A 17,745-nucleotide genomic window follows, 5' to 3' on the forward strand; every position below is an offset into this window, starting at 1 on the left:
GAAAAAGTCTACTTGTCCTAGGAATTGGGGGGCATTAGAACTGGAGGGGCAATTGGAAAATGGAAGAGTGTAAGATAATGGACACAAAGAGGAAATTTCCAGGCAAATATAGAAGAAAAGGTCAACAAAGTAAAAGAAAAAACGATACAGCATCTACAGCAGCAGAGCTTGTAACTGAAAAGCTTCTGTATAGACAATATTAATGCATCTAGGGGAAGTAGTTGCCTGGAAAAAGATCTTTCCATCAAATTTCTCTGATAATGCTTCAGTATTCAAGATATATAAGATATACACATATATACATGTATATGTGGATATATATATATATATGTATATATATATATATATATATGTGTGTATATATATATATACATATATATATGACTAATAACCATTCCCAAATAAAGGATACAAACAGTTCTCAAAAGAAGTAAAATATATTTATAACCATATAAAAATGCTCCAGATCACTAATAATAAGAGAAATTCAAATCAAAAGAACAATAAGGTTCTATCTCAGACCCTGTAAATTGGCAAAAGCAGCAAAAAGAAAATAGCAGTGATCAATGGTGGAAGGTCTTAGAAAGATAGACACAGGACTCCATTGTTGGTGGAGCTTTGAAATGGTACTGATATTTTTAAAGCAATTTGGAAAAATGTAAATAAAGTCCCTAAAATATTGCTATCCAGGGATTCCATTACTGAATTTATATCCCCAGGAAACCAATGATCAGAGGCGAGGATGAGGGTGGGTGGGGAAGGGGAAAAGTCTTCCCATTGCTACAAAACATTTATAGTAACAATTTTGTTGTAAGTAAGAATTGGTAAGAAAGAAGATGCTCATCAATAGGGAATGGCGAAACAAACTGGTACATAAATATAAAAGAATGTTATTACTATGCTATAAGAAATGTGTGATGAAGATAGAGAAAAATAAAAAGATCTCTATGAACTGACTCAGTGAAGTAAAAAGAGCCAAGAAAATGATATACATAGGAACTACAAAATCTAAATGGAAATAACGACAAGCCAAAAAATTAAAATAAATGTAACAAAATTATAAAGATTAAGTGGCCCTCAAATAAAGAGATGAGAAGACACTCCTAATCCACACCTTTGTGATACAGGGAGGTCTACGAAGTTTTTACGTGGCACTTGTTTTCAATCTGTTTCAATGTATAACAATCAGTCATGCTGACTTTTTTCTCTCTAAAAAATATTATTTGTTATATGACATGGCTCTCTGAGAGGGATTTGGGAAGGGGAATAAAAATAAAATACCACAGTGATGTAAGAAACAAAACAAAATAAAAATGAAAATGTATTTTTAAAAATTATATTGTTGTGAACCAAAGGCAGATATTACTATTCCCATTGTAGAAGTAGCCCTAAAAGCAGAAATAGAAAAATCTGGAAAGAATGAAGTATTCTCGTAACAGTAGGGGACCATGGGTAGTAAAGATACTCCCAGAGAACATGAAGAGGAAAATAGCAATTGGCTGAACAAAAAGAAAACTATCTTCAAAGGTATTTCCCCACCTTATTGATTTTGCTGAGGGACACAGTTCAGCCCCTAATTAAATGTAGGTTTTGTTCTCAAGATTTTTAAATTTCATCTCCTTATGCATACTTGTATTTCAGTTGACATTTTAGTGCTAACATTATTTGTAAGTCCTAATACAGCCATTCTACACTCAAGTATTTATAGAAACCTCAAACATGAAAAGGAACCAGTTTTATAACCTGACATCTAGAGTGGAGTTGATACAAACCATTTAAGCCTTTTTGAGCTCTTTCTTACTGTCTTGGTGGACCTCATCTTGTTCATTTATATAATGTAATGTTTAGATTAGGTGATCTTTAGGTTCCCTTCAAGCATTATATCCTAGGAAATCCTTGATATTCACATTTTCGTTAAGTAGGAACTTTCATCTCCATTACCATATATGTCACCAGACTATGGACAAGCCTCTAATGTGTGTGTGTGTGTGGTTTTTTTTTAATAATGGGCTGGACTACGTATCTGCAGACATCCTTCTAATTGTCAAATTATGCAATTCTGCTAGTGGTAGCTTAAATCAGAAGTGGCTCAGACATTAAAATGCAGACCCTAGAATTCAGACTCTGGAAGCCACAAGGCTATCTTCTGGTCAATATGGGCTTTGACATAGTTTCATATCCAGCTATATTTCTGTTACCTCTGGACCATATCACTTCCTGCCTTCCCCTCCTCCCAAAAACACTTTTCATTTCATTTCAAGAGAAAAACTCTTTCTCTTTAAATTGCTACACATCCATTAAATTTCAATTTAAATGCTCCTTTCTTCATTAAATCTTCCCAAGATCCCTAGTCAAAATCCACCACCCTCTCCACTTTCACACAGCACCTTGTTTTTGCTTTTCTATAATATACTTTTAATATAGTTTTATGTGTAAGGAATGAGAACATACATCCTTTGGGATACAGTGCTTTCTTAGGCATTATTAGTATTGGTATGATTTCCAGTAGTCTTTGTTCCCAGATGTAATGGGCTGAAGCTCTGAATTGATGCACGTGAGGCTAAATAGTAATTGGACCATACTCTATTAATATATATGCTTGGAGAAAGAATGGCCCGGGCCCACTCCTTGTGCAAGTCCTGATGTATAGGAAATGACAATTTTGGTGGGTGGAAGCAGAGGGGCCGAGAGACTGCTGGCTGGATGCTGGTCTGGCTGGCTTCTGGTCTGGTTGGCTTCTTGATGCAGCTGCTGACATTGCTAATCCCTCTTCACCTCCGATCCTTCTTCACCTCTACTGAGAATAAAGATTGAAGATTTTCCCTTAATCTGAATTCCTGACTCAGGCTGATTTTAAAATAGGGGGTCATCATTCCCAGAATGATGTGAAATGTATATATTTCATTCTTCTTTGAAATTATAAGGGGCAGCTAGGTGGTGCAGTGGTAAGAGCACCAGCCCTAAAATCAGGAGGACCCCAATTCAAATCTGGTCTCAACTACTTAACACTTCCTAGCTGTGTGACCCTATGCAAGTTACTTAATCCCAATTGCATCAAAAAGAAAAGAAATTATAAACTCAAGGAGAAAGGATCAATGTGTTATTTAAACATTTTCCATATCTGTAACCTCATACTCCAGTGTTCTTTAGTCTTAATAAAAAGTGAATAAATGAATGAAATCAAATCTTGGTTGCCATTTCAATTACAGATAGCATAATTTCTTAAATAGGGTGGTTTATTTTAAAATCCTGAGGGAAATGTTACAAAGTGTTAACATCTCAAGATATAAGTCTTTCTTTCCTTCATAAGCTTTTTAAAGTAAATTTAAAACCCCCAGGGTGTGAATAATAATCCCTTAAAGACACTTTAATTCACTATTCATGAGCAGATGCACCATCAGTAAGGAAGTTCAGTCTTTAACAGTCAACTCACAAAAATTCCAAGTAAGGAAAAGTGATGGGACTTTTGTGAGGTATTCCCAAAATTTAACTGAACAAATAGCTAGAGTGTAAAGAGGAGTTTCTGGGAAAAAATCAGTATGCAATATATGAAATAACAGAACTGCACCTAATGATTTAGTTCCAAGGAGAGACCCACTTAATCTCACTGGATGTATACAATGCAATAAAAATGTTTTTAGCAAAATGAAAGAGCAAGTACTTGCATTTGGCAAATGCTGTATTTGCAGTCATTTGTATGAATCGTTTCACTTCTGTTCAGAAAAATTGGAGGAATCTCTCTAACAGATCAATTGGTCTAATTGGAATAATAGGAAGCCTGAGTGAAAGTGATTAAGTCTATCTTATAATTTCTGTTGGAGAAGGCAAGGAAAGGCAGTAATAATTGGACATGTGCCTTAGATTAGGTCAGAAGATAATTCAAATGATTCTGAGAAAAAATATTCAGGCTCTAATAGCCTAAAATTCGACAGAGGAAGCAAGCTAAAAAAAAAAGGGGAAGGGGGGGAGGTGAAGCAATTGAAAATAAAATTTTAAAAATAAAAAAAGAAACAATTCTGAGGAATATAAAAAGGGACTTGCCTACCTTAAACCTGCCATATAGCCTGATATGACCCAAATTAAATATGATAAATATTAGAGAAGAAGTGAGAAAATTAGTACACTGATGCATTGTTGGTGGAATTGTGAAGTGATCTAACTATTCTAGAGAGCAATCTGGAAGTATGCCCAAGGAGAAACCCATCTGTGCAATCCCTTTGATCCAACAATACTCCTATTTCTGATCCCAAAGAGATTTTAAAACAGTGGGAAAGGACCTACATGTACAAAAATGTTTATGGTAACTCTTTCTGTGATAACAAAGAATTGACAATTGAGGGGGTGCTCATCATTTGGGGAAGGGCTGAACAAATTGTGGTACGTGATTGTAATGGAATATTATTGTACTATAAGAAATGATCAACAGGCAGATTTCAAAAAGAAAAGACAATCTGGAAAGACTTAACTGATACTGAGGGAAGTAAGCAGGAAAAGAGGAATATTGTACACAGGGGCTGCAACATAATGGGATGATCATCTGTGATGGACTTACCTCTTCTCAGCAACACAATGATCCAAAGACTCATGATGAAAAATGCTATCCACATGTAGAGAAAGAACTAGAGAGTCTGAATGCAAATCGAAGTAGATTGTTCTCACTTCTGTGGGTGTATGTATGTGGTATTTTTTCCTTTCGTTCTTTTTCTTCTTTCATAATATCACTTATGTGGAAATATATTTACATGAGGCAACATGTATGACCTGTTTTAACTTGCTACCCATCTTGGGGAAGAAAGAGCAGAAGGAAGAAGGAAACAAAATTCAAACTCCACATCTTATTTTTTTAAAATGAATGTTTACAACTATCTTTACACTTAATTGGGAAAATAAAATATAATTTACCATAACTAAATAAATCAGCATCACAGAGGAAAAGGAAGGGAGATTGCCTAAAGCAACTGATATAAAAGAGTAAAGACTCAGTGACCAAATTAAATATTAAAAAAAACATATAAAAGGATAACAGTCAGGTGGTTCAGTGGATAGAGTAGCAGCAGTGGAGTCAGGAGGACCCAAGTTCAAATCTGTCCTTAGACTCTTAGCACTTACTACCTTATATGATCCTAGACAAGTCACTTAATACTGCTTGCCTTACCCCAAAAAGGGGGGGGAGAATATATAAGGAAGGTGAAAGATAAAAAAGCAAGCATTTAAATGGGAATAAAGAAATACTGATGGTCTTTTAAAATATAATTAGGCTTGCTAAAGCTCAGAATGAACCAGTCAGTAAGGAATGTAGACAGTAATAAAAGAGGGAACATAAATATGATGGGATGGGCAAGATGAATCAAAGAAGGATTAGGGCCACTGTTCAGGGTGAATGAGATAATAATAATAGATAATAGATGATGAAATGAGGGAAGAAGTACTCAGTTCTGCCAAGGAGAATAATACAAGTTTTAAAAAGACAATAGTAAATAAGCTTGGACAAGGAGGCAAGCAATATATACAGTGAACATATTACTGGTTCTCAAATAGGAGGATGTAGGTTCAAATTATATTTTAATGTTTACTATCTATAAAACCTTGACCAACTCAACTAATCTCACTGAGCCTCAGTTTCCTTATTTGGAAATGAGGAAAATGGTAATTATATGGCCTCCCTTCCAGCTCTAAAGCTATCATGAGATAAAATTAGTATAGGAGTATCCTACAGCCCTATATATAAATGAGTATAGGAGTATCCTGTTCCTAAGTCACTTAACTACTCAGTATTCTTCACTAACTCACAAAGATAATTCTCCAAATTGAGAAAGGGGTCACTATCAGGAGCTCCTTCTGCCTTTAAAAACAAAGATGAGATTACAAAGAAATACATAAGCCAAAAACTGACTACAGGGGTGTTGGAAACCAAGATTAGTAGTGAGATAGTTTAGCTGTATCTTAGGATGCTGAAAGAAATGACATGGGGTGAAAATAACTAAACTATTCATAACTTTTAACCTTTCAATTCCATCACTGGGCACATATATCTCCCCAAAAGGCAAAAAACAAAAACCAAGGCTATATGCCAACGTATTCCTTGCAACACTTTTCATGGTAGCAAAGAATAGAAAAGAAAGTATCACCAGTTTGGGAATTACTGATTGAACTGGCAGATGCATATGATGGATTAAACTGAAATTAAAAAATGAACTTGACAAGTTCAGAGAAAGGTGATAAGATTTGCATAGATGCAAGCTGAAGTGAGCAGAACCAGAGCTCAATACAGGTAATGACTACGATAATGTAAATAAAAAGAACACTGAAAGGATAGTGAACTTTCAGTGACTCCAGTCATCAATTTTGTCTTGGAGAATAGATGATGGAATATATCTTTTTTTCTTCTTGGCATATGCATAGGGGCTGCTGGTTAAGAATAGAATGATGGTTATAGCTACAGATGTGATATTAATTATTTTTGTTTGATGATTTCTCTTTGTTACAATGGCAGGTTCAGTTCTGGTAGAGTAGATGAGTCAAAGATGGCATATCTAGAAATGAATGTGATATAAAAAGCAAAAAATATAACAATACGTTTTATGCGAAAGAGAGACAGACACAGACCCAGACACAGATAGAATCAGGAAGAAGAAAATCAAAAAGAAGCTTCAGGACTGGAAAAGGGCAAATATTCCAATTTTCCAAAAAGAGACAAGAATAGAATCATTTAAAATAGAGACCAATAAGCTTTACTCTAACCCAAGGCAAAATTCTAGATTATGTTATTAAAACTAAGCATAGTGACTATTTAGAAAAAGAAACCTGTAATAACAAAGAACAAGCATGGTTTCATTAAGGTCTTGACCTGCCAAACTAACCTTATTTCCTTTTTATACATGGTTACTAGAATGGAAGATCAGAGGAAAAACTGTAAATTAAGTTTAACTTTATTTCAGCAAAACTTTTGATAAGAAGATTTGCTCCTGTTCTTTGGCATGAGATGGAAAATGGTGGTTTAGACACTAATAGATATAGGTAAACTCTGAATTGAATGAATAGTTGGAACCAAAAATAATCATTGTAGTTCAATGTCACTTTGGAGGGATAACTTGATTAGAGCATTCCTACCACTGATCTTTTTAGTCCTGTGCTATTTGACATTTCGTTAGTGAATTAGATAAAAGCATAGATAATATAATTATCAGATATGTAAGTAATATGAGATTTGGAGGGAGAACTAAAACATTGCATAACAGAATCAATTCCCAAAAGATTTCAACTTGATAATTCCAAGATAGAATTTAATAAGAATAAATGTCAAGTCTTAGACTTGGGTTAAAAAGAAATCGAATCTCTCAGTAAAGTATGGAATGGGTATGTTTAGATAATAATTTAGTGAGAAATATCTGGCAGTTTTATTGCACTGCAAGATCGATATGGGTCAATAGCATCCTAGGTTATTCAAAAGTTAATGTGATTTCCGTAAACATATCCAGTTTCCAGAGTGAGAGAGGTGATGATTCAACCCTACCTTATTATACATAGCCTGTCCAAATCTAGCATATTGTCCCTAGTCTGGGAAGCCACCTTTTAAAAAGGGCATTGATAAACTGCAAAGCTTTCAAAGGAGGGTAAACAGAACAGTTTTTAAAATAATAATGATTAAGTTATGTAAATATTAATAGATGGACTTAATATGTTAAGATGAAGAAAAAAATACTTAGAAGAGACATCATAGCAAGCTTCAAAAATTGGAAGGGCTGTTGTGGAGAAGAAGACTTTTTCTATGGCCTTGGAAAGCTGAACCAACACTGGCAAGTGGAACAAAAAAATTATCTTGATGTAAGGGGAAAAATCCAATCAATTGGAGCTGTCCAGTGGGAGAATGGGATGCCTGAGGAAGTAATGGCTTCTCTTTCACCAAAGTTCTTCAAGGAAAGGTTGAATGACAGTTTCCTTGATTTGTCAAAATGTGAGTTAAACTAGACAGTCCCTGAGATCCCATCTATATCAGCAATTCTAGGAATGAATTCATATAAAATGTAAGATTATGGATGTTTTCAGAAACAAAAAGCCATCCCAATGAAATGAGTGCTTTAACAAAAATAAAGCAGTAAAAAGATTGTGCCACATCCTGCTGGCTATATAGTACTACTATTTCTTAGGTCAATCTTTTTCTCCTGCACTTTTCGCTACCATTGTTATAAGATCATGGAAATACGGAAATAAATAGAAATTTGAAAATACCTTCACACAAATATAGTAATTTGTCCATCCTCCTATTTATTCTCTAATGTCTCACATTTGTTTTTCATTCTATTTTCCCACTACCACCATCATAGTCCAGGCTCCTCTCATATCAAGCACGCATTGATGCAACAGTCTTACAACTGTTCTGCTTCTGTATCTTGTACAAATTACCAGCACAAGTAAAATACCACCTGGATGATGTTGCACATTTTTTTCCCCAAATGTTCCCTCATTTCCTATTGGATAGAGGTTATACCCATGTGTTTGTCATTCAAGGTCCTTCAAAACATTCAAGGTCTATAAATGGAATCAGGAAATTTTTATGAAATATTTTGACAACAATATTTCAGTATAACTGGCTTCCTTTGTAATGCTATCATTATATTTTATGCATTGAGAAAGCATCATTCTGAGAAAGGATTCATGAGTCCATTAGACTGCCAAAGTATCTAGGATGCTTCTTCTAAAGTCTCTTAGAAAACCTAACTTTTCAAGCTTGTCTTTTTAGCAAAACAGTCATTTTAGGCAAGCTTTGATACCTCATTAGTTATCCCCAGCCCCCACTGCCATTGCACTTTCCCAACTTTTTTCCCTTCTATGATTTTGCTCCCTCATTTCCCTAGCTGGAAAATTCTCCCCCTTTCAAAATATTAACCATGCTTTAAGATCTAGCTCAGATTTCACCAGTTCTTTTGAGCAAACTTTGGCTGATCATAAAATAGGATGTTATTTTCTCTTCCCATTTGAGCATGATAAATTGGAAGAAGAAATATCAACAGTACATATGATTCCCTTGACAATTAATCTTCTCTGCCTGTCAGACAAGACCAAAAACCTCTTGAAAATAGATAGTATCTCCTCTATATTTTCATATGCCACCATCATATCTATCAATTACATTTAATAAGCATTTATTAAGCACTTCCAATTTTTCAGGTACTATACTAGGCCTGAGGGATACAAAAAGAAAAGAAAGGAAGTTCTCCCTGCCTTCAAGCAGTTTACAGTGTCTTATATATCTATCGCAGGCAATCAAATCTTCCATCAGTCTCAAGCAGTCGGGTACAGTCCAGTGCTCATTTTAGTGTGAGTCAGGCTATATTAAAGCTATTCCTGGCTCACCTTCTAATTTGATGTGTAACTCTGAGGAGGTCATTTAACCTCCCTAGACCCGAGTTTCCTCATGTGTAAAATGAAGGGCTGGGGTAAATGATCTCTCTGGCCACATCTAGGAGGCTCGTTATTTTAAGAAGTTGAATCTCTCCTGAACCAGGCCAATGAGAGATCTGGAAGCCCTTGAGAGGAGAGATTCTCAACTGCTTCTTTGTTATTATTATTATTATTATTATTATTATTATTTTGCATCTTGGACCACTTTGTAAGTCAGTAAAGCCTGTTGACCCCTTTCTCAGAATAAAAGCATTCTGTTGCTGATCATAATTGAAGGAAATGGTAAATTTCAGCTCAGGATTAGTGAAAATAAATATTTATTTTTTTCTTCATCTTATTTGTGGAGCCCCTAAAACCAGGCTAGACCCCAGGTTGAGAAATCCTGCTTAAAAATAGGCTTATAAGACACATCAACAAGTACTAGAAGAGACAGACTCTGTCACAATGGTGTCTGAAGGTTTTTCTGTCAAAGAGCTCCTCTCAAATATCCGGTTTCTACTACTACCACAGCTGAAGTTGACAACACTCATAATTGCTTCCTAGAAAATTCAAGATCGTGTCCCCTGCTCAAGAACATTCAGCTGTTCTCTAGGGCCTTTGGAATAAAAGACAAACTTTTTCGTGTTTAAAGTCCTTCACCATCCAGCTCTAACCCAAGTTTCCTGGAAGGTTCCACATGACTCCTCCTCTTCATTCACTCTGTGCTTCAATCAAAGGGTCCTGCCATCTGTTTCTTGTACATAACAATCCATGTCTCTCCTGTATATACTTTCAGAGGCTGTCTTCCCAGGCCTGAAATTTTCTCCTTTCTCATCATCATTTCCCTAATTCTTTTTGAGGTTCAACTCAAGTGCTCCCTCTTTCAAGAGGCCCATCTTTGGTGTATTCATTTATAATAAATACACCATGTATTTGTTTAACTGTAAATAAGTTCCATTTCTCTCCTTTATTCCCAGCCCCAGAAGAATGCAAGATTTCAGAAGACAACAGACTGTCACTTTAATTTTTGTATTTCCAGTGGATATGGTATACAGTGAATGCTAAATAAATGATTATTGCTTGTTGGTAAATTTTATTAGCTTTCCATATACTGACAAACATAAACTGAAAGTGATAAGCTTAGTCCTGATATTTAGCAAGTCAAGGCACTTTTTCCCCACCATCATGCAAGCAGAGCAAGAAATAGTTGCTCTATATTCATCCAGGGACTGAAAAGCTTTTCCACAAGAGATATGGAGAGTCTTTCCTCCCAAGTGTGCCAGGGGAGTGTTGATTGCAGCCCATTTGTCCCATCACTGGCCCAGAAAGACAGTGGAGAGCCTTGGGCATTATCTCCACAGGTCCCCTCTGTACCTCTTTTTGCCTTTCTTCAGAAACTATGGAATCAACCTGCACTTATGCATGATCCTTGAAAAATCAGGGTAAAGCTCAGAGGTGCCACTTAAAAAAAAAGACTGACCTTCTTATTCAGGCTAGACTGGAGAATAGGGACCACATGCTCCTCAAACTATGGGGCATAGAAGGAATAGAATGCAGAAAAGTAATTCTGGGACTTAATCTGCCATCCAGATCCAATCCAACAGAGAGCTTAACAATGAATTGCAAGAAAACCATTATCCAAGGGGAAAAAAAAATCAGCCTCAACCACTTCTATCAATAGAGACTTTTTAATCTCTTCGGTTTATTGATGGCTTTTACTTTATTGCTTTATTTCTCTCCCCCACCCCAATCTCTATGATACATGGGAGGTTTCCTATCTTTATTATATATTCACATGAAGGACTGGCAAGTAGGGTTGATTTTATTCAAATTTCTACAATTGTAAATTATGCCAAACTCAAGTGGCAAGAAGATTATGTAAAAATAAAATGTTCAAAAATTAATGATAATGATAGGAATTTTAACAATAATAGCTAGCATTTATATGGCTCTTTAAAGTTTGAAAAGTGATCTACAAATAAGATCACAATTACCTTGGGAAGTTGGTGCTATCAATATTCTTGCTTTTATATACAAAGAAACTGAGGCAGGCAGATGCTATGTGTTAAAGTTTAAATTCACACAGCTATTAAGTAGACAGATTTGAAGTTGAAAGCTTATTAATATAAGGTGGATTACCCTCCTCCCCCCAAAATAAAACCTAACTGGTATCCGATGTTTACATGATACCTTTTCTTTAGGGAGTATGATTCACGATACTTTTCCTTAAGACAAATCGACCAAAACAATATTAAAAAGTATTGTCAATGTTTTTTAAATATAGAGAAGTAGAAACCCCATTCTCTGTTTCTTGTATACTATATGTGATTTCTTATTCTCTCTGCACTTCTGTTCCAGACATCTATTTCTGATATTTTCTCCTCTCTTAACCTCTACCTGTTGGAAGCCATGACTCTCTTCAAAGCTCACTTCAAGTATTGATTCCCTTGAAGAGAACTTTCATATCGTCTTATTCTATAAAAACCCACCCAAGGGCAGCAACCATATTGGGAGTAGAGTGGGATCAGGACATTGATTGTTCTACAACAAATCACTCAAGCAACCGACCCAGGATGTGATCATTTTATAGTTAAGCACAGCTAGGCAAAAGGTACAAAGCATATGAAACCTTGAAGTATTTGTCATGGTGGCACATTTCCCCATATTCCGAAGGAGAGAAGCTATTAAATAAATAGGCATTCTTGGCTATGAAATATGGAAGAATATATTCTACTGAAAGCAATTTTCCAACAGTGATGAATTAAAACAAATATAGGGACCAAAGCATTATGTCACAAGAGGAGTAAATGTTTCTGATGAAGAAGTAAACCTTCAACGTAGGTAGTTGCTATCCAAAGTAAATGTCTTAATGACGAATACGTACTATACTGCATATCACAATTCATGTATCTATGTTTAACCATGTTTTATATCACATTTCTCATTAATTTCTAAAAATCTAGCACAGGCATTTTATGGAAGAGTACTTCTCTAGCTGAAAAAAGCTACCCAAAGAGAGAAAATCTCCTGGTAAAGACAAATATACATATACATATACGCAGTCAAACACACACAAAACTTTATTAACACCAGCCATTTACCCAATAATTTGTCATTTCAGAAGACCTCCCATTTCTCCTTATCACAACATGATGAAAAAAAATAAGTATCATAAAGTTATATAAGGATCACATAGGTAATATGATCTGGCATGAAATTATTAACTAACTGGCATATCCTTAATGAACCAATTTATTAATTAAATAAATGAATTGATTTAATCATGAACTGAATGAAAGAAATAAATAGAGGCAGGCCATCTATCAGGTCACAAATTCAAAACTGAAGGGATTTCTCCCCCCACTCTGCCACTGAAATACACATGGTACATTGCATCACCTAACATCTGCCATCTCTAATTTAAACTACACAATTAGCACACCAATCCATAAATTGGTATGGTTTTTTTCTTCCTATGACCTTACATCTAATTTTCTTTTAAAGGTATCCTAGTTTTGTTGTCTTTTTTTCTCCTGCTCTCTTTCCAGTGAGAGGAAAAACTCATGAAATTTTATGTAAGGGAAACAAGGCAATAAGCCTAAATATAAACACAAAAAATACATTTGAGACAGATTTTGATTGAATATGGGGGCTAATGAAAATGGCCATGAAGAAAGGAAATAAATTTTATAATCCAGAAGCCTATTCAAAATGTGCTGGTTTTTAATGGTAGATTTTTTTTTCTTTTCTGTCATAACTTGCTAATTTATTTTAAGCATTCAATAATTTCAACTCCATTAACCTTGAATTTATGTTGATTGATTAAATTACTAAATATATCACCTGAAAGAGGAGAAAGAAAAACAAAGAGGGAGTTTTTTTGTGGATTTGTAACTAAGTTTTGTCATAGCAACCTGCTTCCCACAACTCCCCAAAGTTTTCTCCTCTCTTTCATTGATATGATTTCCCCCTCACTTTTCCTTTCTTCAAATCACCTTTTATGATATATCCCAAGTCATCTCAAAATCATAGGCTCTTAGCATCAAAAAAGGGTCTCTGAAGTCAGTGAATATAAACAACACAATTAACTAGTTTCTACCTCAGCTTGCCCAACTGTCTTGAAGTTAGATACTGGTTACCACAGACATCAGAAGATACAATTCTATGGAAAATGCTTCTGTTAACTAACACTTCTTCCCCTATGGATTCTCTACTAAAAATTCATCTAAGGAATTATCATCTGAATTCCCCACCTGTGGCACAGACATTCAAAAGAAATACACTGGAAACTTCATTCTTGAAAAGTCAATCTGCTCTCATTCCATTCACATATGACCCAGTTCTAATAATTTGTAAATAAAGTGCTGACAAAACAGTATCAAATTAGCATCTGTCAGTGAAGTCCTCCCTTTCTACTTCAGGCTTAAACCAGCAGGGATGGAGAATTTCCACTCTACCAGCCCCCAAATGATGAACCTGGTCCATTTCAAGAAATACTGTGTTTCTATCAAGCAAATTGGAGATCCAAATTCCAAGTAAACTGATTTGATGAAAATGAATAAGGCCAGATACTGACTTAATTCTTAAAGACAAGCTTTTATCATTAGCAACTCCAATCCACACACTCTGTGCTGTAGTCAACACTCTGTGTCTGTCCAATTCACTGAAACTTCATTTGATTATAAAGTCTGTCAGAACATAAAATAAATTGATTATTCACAGCATCCCTCTCAAAGGCATCTTTTTCATTTCTCTAGGTAAGGACAGCATTTTAAAATAAAAACACAGCCTCTTATTTATTTCTTTAAATTTCCTTTAAGAAATCATAGCACTACTTTTTTTTATAACGAGTACCCTGTAATTCTGAAAATTAAGTGACTAAGTCAATACTTGAAATATGATATTTTGCTCTTGAAACATCTAGTCCACCTGATTCTTGAGTTTCTCCTCCATGCATATTGCCCTGAAATTTTCCAGAAAAAAAAAAAAAACCAAGCTGATGGATAGTGTAGACAGTGAGGGACAGCAGACCATTTCATGAACATATTTCCCAACTCACCATCTGCAAAACTGATTTTTGAACAGGATTTTGATTAGGTTAAAGAGACCCGAAATAACTAGGAAGTTCAAGATATCACCTAACCCAGAAACCTTGGAAAAGCATCACAAAGAAGTAAATCTCTCGATTTGAAACGCACTTGAAAATAAAAAAGGGAGGGATGGAAAAAGAGCTAAAAGTATGACAGACTTTATTGCGCATCAAACGAGCTCTCAAAGCAAAAGAGCGAAGTTCATTTCGGAAGATTCTGCCGAAATTCAGCGACCTGAATCTTCGGGGAATCGGCATAAACAACAAATATGGCAAAGAGCTCAGAGCCTCCTTTCCCCACGAGCTCCTTCCCCAGCTCTAAAGCCATCGTTTTTTGCTTCCAAGTTTCGAGTCCTGCCAACTAAAACTACACTAACGTATGTCAAAGAAGACGGTCGGAAAACGTTGGACAGCGGCTCCATCACGTTTCCAGCCCCCTACGTAGTGAGCATCCAGGCTACCTCCGAAGCAACGCTCCGAGCCGGAGACGCTTCTATGCGTGGGGACCGTTTTAAGGGGTTCCTTCGAGCCACATTTTAGGGGGTTGTTCTGCTCAATAGTCTGAGCGTTGGGCAGCCTCCTCTCTCAAAATGCAAGTTCCCGTACACCCCCAAGTCCCATGCACGCTGCAGAGCATCTACCTTTCCCAGGCTAGACAGAAAGGATTGCCAAATGTCACGGAGGACCATTTTCTCGGAACACGCTAAACTGAAGCTGGCGAGAACAGGACCCGCGGCCGTGCCCGAGAAGCCGGCACGCCAGACATGCTGGGGTATAGCACAAGTGGGGGTGACGGCTCGGGGGGCACCGAGGGCGCTGGGGGCAGAAGGGGCAGGACGGCTGGAGTGTCCGTGGGTTTCGGGAGGAACTCTCATCGCTACCAAGGGACGAAGTCCGCGGGCTGGAGTTCGGGGCAGGGGCAGAAAGAAGCTGGGGCCGTTTCAGAGAAGGCAAAAGTAGCGGACAGGTTGGCGGGGGAACCTTTCCGCCCGCGACTTTCCAACACTTCTAACACTGGGATTGCTCCGGGGTTTGTGTCCCTTTCGGACCCGGGTCCCTCATGCGTCCCCCCCCCCTCCCCAGCCCGTCCCCGCCCCCTCCCCGGTCATGCAGCAGGTCCCCAGCGTCCCCCGACAAGTGGCAGGAGCCCCCGCTCCGGCCGGCGGGGAGAAGGGCAGCAGCCCGCATGCTTCTTGCGTCCTACCGCCTGTGGAGCTCGCCTCCTCCAGCTGAGCGGAGATACTTTCCACCCGCCTGACGTTCATGCTGCTGCGCCGGGAGGGCTGGCGGGCGGGCGGCGGGCGGGCTGACGGACTGGCTGGCGGGCTGGCTCGGCAGGCAGAGCCGGGAGGACGCTGCTGGGAGTCCGCAGCCCCCCGCACGCTGGCTCAGGCGCGCGCACAGCCAGCCACTCGCTCGCTCGCCCGGGGTGCCGGCTGCGCAGAGCGGGGAGCGCTGAGCCGTGTGCAAGGCTGAGTCCGAGCCGGGGGCGAGCTGCCTGCGCGCTTCCGACTGGCCAGCCGCGGAGGGCGGAGGCTGCGGGCGGGCGGGAGGAGGCGGCGGCGCTGCTCGCTGGCGCCGGACCCTCCGGGCTGCGAGCGGGGCGGGAAGCGGCGGCGGCGGCGGCCACGCACGCACTCAGCCCGGGGGGCAGAGCCACGCCGGGATCGCTCCCCTCGCGACGTGCGAGCCACCTGCTGCTCGCTCCCGGGGGCCCGGGCCGCCAGCCCCGGACTGCGAGGCGAGAGCCCGGGACTACTTAGCGGAGAGCCGGGGACGGCGCCCTCCACCAGGGGAGCCCACCCAAGGCGAGGGCACTGGCCAGGGGCTCAGGCTGGGCTTGCTCGGCCGTCGCGAGCCGCCGCTGGGAGGACCTCGGGCGGCTGCCTTCCTCCGGGCGAGATGGACGGAGAGGGCAACGCTACAGGGTGGCAAATGGCATCTTGGCGCTGGTGGGGGGGGCGCTAGACACCAGGAGGCAGGGGAAGGCCCGCCAGGTGTGCCCTCCCACATCTGCCTGCCAGGGACCAAGAACAAACTGGAGGGGAGACTTCCCTTTTCCACTCGCCGGCCTGGGCACCTGCCCTAAATCTCGCGTGGCTGCCGATTCCCGGACCATCGAGAGCCCAGCGATAGGGCCTGAGGGCCAGAGCAAAAGCCTGAAAAGGCCCACCTGCCCCCACACATAAAAAAGTCCTGGACAAGGGAAGAGTTGGCTGAGAAACTCAGTTTGGGTGCTGTGGCTGGCACAGGGCTGGCATCGGGCACCAGGTTAACGTGGCTCCCGAGCATGCAGCACTGACCCTTGGCATCTCCGTCCTAGACAGTTACCAAGAATGAGGAGAGGAGATGGAACAAAACTTTCTTCTCAGTAGAAGAAAAAAAACCGTCTCAGAGAAAACTGCCTATTTTTCTGGTTCTTTAGGTTTCCCAGTCTGTGTTCTGGAACCCAATGTCTTTTTTTCAGTCTCTTAATGTTCCTTCCCAGCTCTACTTGTCCTAAATATATTCCGACTATGCTCTTGGGTGTTTTTGTGGGTCCCAACTGTCTACCAACAGACAGGCAGCACAGCTCTAATGGAGCCTTGTTTTGGGCACAGAGATATAAGTGACTCCTCCATCTTCCCGAAGCAGTTTTGGATGGAGGGCAGGATCCAAGACTCCAACATCCTGTATCTACTGGCCCTCCAAATACAATCTTACTCAGAATAATTTAGATTATAGTGTTAGAAGTGGAAGGTGCCTTAAAGATCATACATTAACCATTGTTTTAGTCATGCACCCTCTGGGCAGTCTGGTCTAAACTATGAACTCCCTTTTAGGGGGAAAAAGTGAATTTAAAAGCATAAAACAAAAATACACAAAATCTAGTATCATGAACAAACTTCAATCTCTCTTTCTTGAATTTCAGTCTCACATCCTGAACTGTCTGCTGACCTCTCTAAACTGGATATCCTACAGGCAGAAATCCACGTCTCAAGTTGAATTCATCACTCCTTGCCAATCCTACCCTCTTCCAAACATCCTCTTTTACTTCCATGGATACCATCCTTCTAGTAGCCCAGTTTTACAACCTTAGAATAATCTTTCCGCTTCCTTAATATCCAAGACTTGGCAGTTCAGTGTTCTCAGAATCTCTCACAATAGTTGCCATATTAGTTTAAGATATCATTACCTCTCACCCAGAATATTCTTATATCTTACCTTAAACTAGACTAAAGGAAATATAGGTATATTTTTACTACTCTCTATCTCATATTTAATATCATGTGTAA

At 39.0% G+C, this 17,745-nt stretch overlaps 1 protein-coding gene across 1 annotated transcript in view; it reads right to left on the bottom strand.

Annotated features, from left to right (window-relative positions):
• Nucleotides 1-16,698, bottom strand: part of KCNIP4 (potassium voltage-gated channel interacting protein 4) — a 1,016,244-nt gene extending 999,546 nt beyond the window's left edge. Inside the window, exon 1 of the mRNA XM_031942853.1 lies at nt 15,675-16,698. Coding sequence (XP_031798713.1) covers nt 15,675-15,735 — 61 coding nt within the window. The 5' untranslated portion in view covers nt 15,736-16,698. The remainder of the gene's footprint in view (nt 1-15,674) is intronic.
• Nucleotides 16,699-17,745: the final 1,047 nt, after the last annotated feature.

The sequence above is a fragment of the Sarcophilus harrisii genome, chromosome 6 (assembly GCF_902635505.1).
Source record: "Sarcophilus harrisii chromosome 6, mSarHar1.11, whole genome shotgun sequence".
NCBI lineage: Eukaryota > Metazoa > Chordata > Mammalia > Dasyuromorphia > Dasyuridae > Sarcophilus > Sarcophilus harrisii.